This window comes from Petaurus breviceps, unplaced genomic scaffold (genome assembly GCF_028583685.1).
Source record: "Petaurus breviceps papuanus isolate PSGF00001 unplaced genomic scaffold, PetGlider_PUasm1.0 490, whole genome shotgun sequence".
NCBI lineage: Eukaryota > Metazoa > Chordata > Mammalia > Diprotodontia > Petauridae > Petaurus > Petaurus breviceps.
The window spans coordinates 1,219,514-1,221,221 of NW_027186352.1; the positions used below are offsets into that span (position 1 = coordinate 1,219,514).

At 51.8% G+C, this 1,708-nt stretch overlaps 1 protein-coding gene across 1 annotated transcript in view; it reads right to left on the reverse strand.

Annotated features, from left to right (window-relative positions):
- The window catches only part of INPP5A (inositol polyphosphate-5-phosphatase A), a 188,248-nt gene that overhangs the window by 11,108 nt on the left and 175,432 nt on the right, over positions 1-1,708 (reverse strand). Inside the window, exon 13 of the mRNA XM_069101631.1 lies at positions 448-559. Within this exon, the coding sequence (XP_068957732.1) occupies positions 448-559 (112 nt within the window). The remainder of the gene's footprint in view (positions 1-447; positions 560-1,708) is intronic.

Below are 1,708 nucleotides of genomic sequence, written 5' to 3' on the forward strand. Positions count from 1 at the left end.
TATGTGGTATGTCTGGGTACCTATGTGCATGTGTGTGTGTATGTGGTATGTCTGGGTACCTATGTGCATGTGTGTGTATATGTGGTATGTCTGGGTATCTATGTGCATGTGTGTGTATGTGATATGTCTGGGTACCTATGTGCATGTGTGTGTGTTTCTGTTTCTGCGAATACGTAGGCTGTACGTGGGGGTAGTGTGTGCTGCCTTCCCCCTAGAGTATAAGCCCTTTGAGGGCAGGGACTGGTTTGTGTTTGTTTGTTTGCACTGACACCCTAAGTGCTTGTACAGAGCTCAGCACTCAGTGAATGTTTAAGAAATGCTCATTTACTTTTCCATCCTCCATCATGCTCAGTGATCAGGGTGTGAGTATGTGTGTGCGTGTGAGTGCACCCCCTGCCCCATCATGTGGGCCCTGGGAGCGGGCAGGGAGGGGGACACTGTACTCACTCTCAGGATAAGCTCCTTGGCTGACGGAGACATAAGGATCCGGTCACACCACGCGGGACACCTGGTGTTCATGTACTGTTTCCCTTGGCTTGAGTCTTCACTGTATGGGTAACTGAAAGGGACCAAAGAGTGGGCAGTTACCAGCAGCAGGCTGGAACCTGGAGAGGCCCCAGGGCACTTTCCCAGTCCAGGACCCTATCCCCAGGCCAGCTCCCTTCAGGGTCAGGTGGGCATGCTCTGTCCCTGAGTCACCTTTGGTCACTGGGCTGCTGCCCTGCCCCTCTCCCTCTGGGGCTGGGAGCTTTCTGAGTCAGCCCTACAGCTTCCCCACCTCATCTTACATCATCAAGAGTCACACCCACACACCCTGTGTTCAGCACATCTGGTCTCTCTCTCTGGCCAGCCTATGCCTGAGCAACAGCAAGACTGGGCACTTTTATTATGCACCTGCTGTATTCTGGGCTCTGGGAATGGCAGGGTAAAGCAAAGGACCTAAGAAATGCAGCCCAAGAACCTCTCTCCCACCTGCCACAGAAACCCGAACAACCTCTCCGGGGGGAGGGTAAAGGACTAAGCAGTTAACAGTCTCGATCGGGGGCTGCCTCAGGAAACCCACAAGAGCTCTGGCCCTATCAGCTAAGTCCACATCCACAGGACTTGACTTGGTTCTCCACTCTAGGCTCTGTGAAGGGTGGAGGTCAAGCCTGGCCCCTGTCTCTCAATTCCTGAGCTCTCTCTTAATTGCCTCATCCATAGGCCTTTTCTCTTCCTCACACAAACGTACCCTGGAATTTCTAGCTCCCCTTTATGCACTGTCTTGCCCCCTTAGAGTGAAAGCTCCTTCAAGGCAGACTCATTTTTGTTTGTACTGAAACCCTTAGTGCTTGTGCAGGGCCTCAAAGATGGTGAATGCTTAAAAAATGGTCCATCCATCCATCCATCCATCCCTCCCTCCATTTATCCATCTATCCATCTGTCCATCTACCCATCCATCCATTCCTCCATTCTTCCATCCATCCATCTATCCATCTGTCCATACACCCATCCTTCCATTCATCCATTTATCCATCTACCACCCATCCATCCATCCACCCATCCATCCATCCATCCATCCACTCATCCACCCATCCCTCCATCCATCCAACCATCCCTCCATTCTTCCATCCATCCATCCACCCATTCATCCATCCATCCATCCACCCACCCACCCATTTATCCATCCATCCATCCATCCATCCATCCATCCATCCATCCATCCATC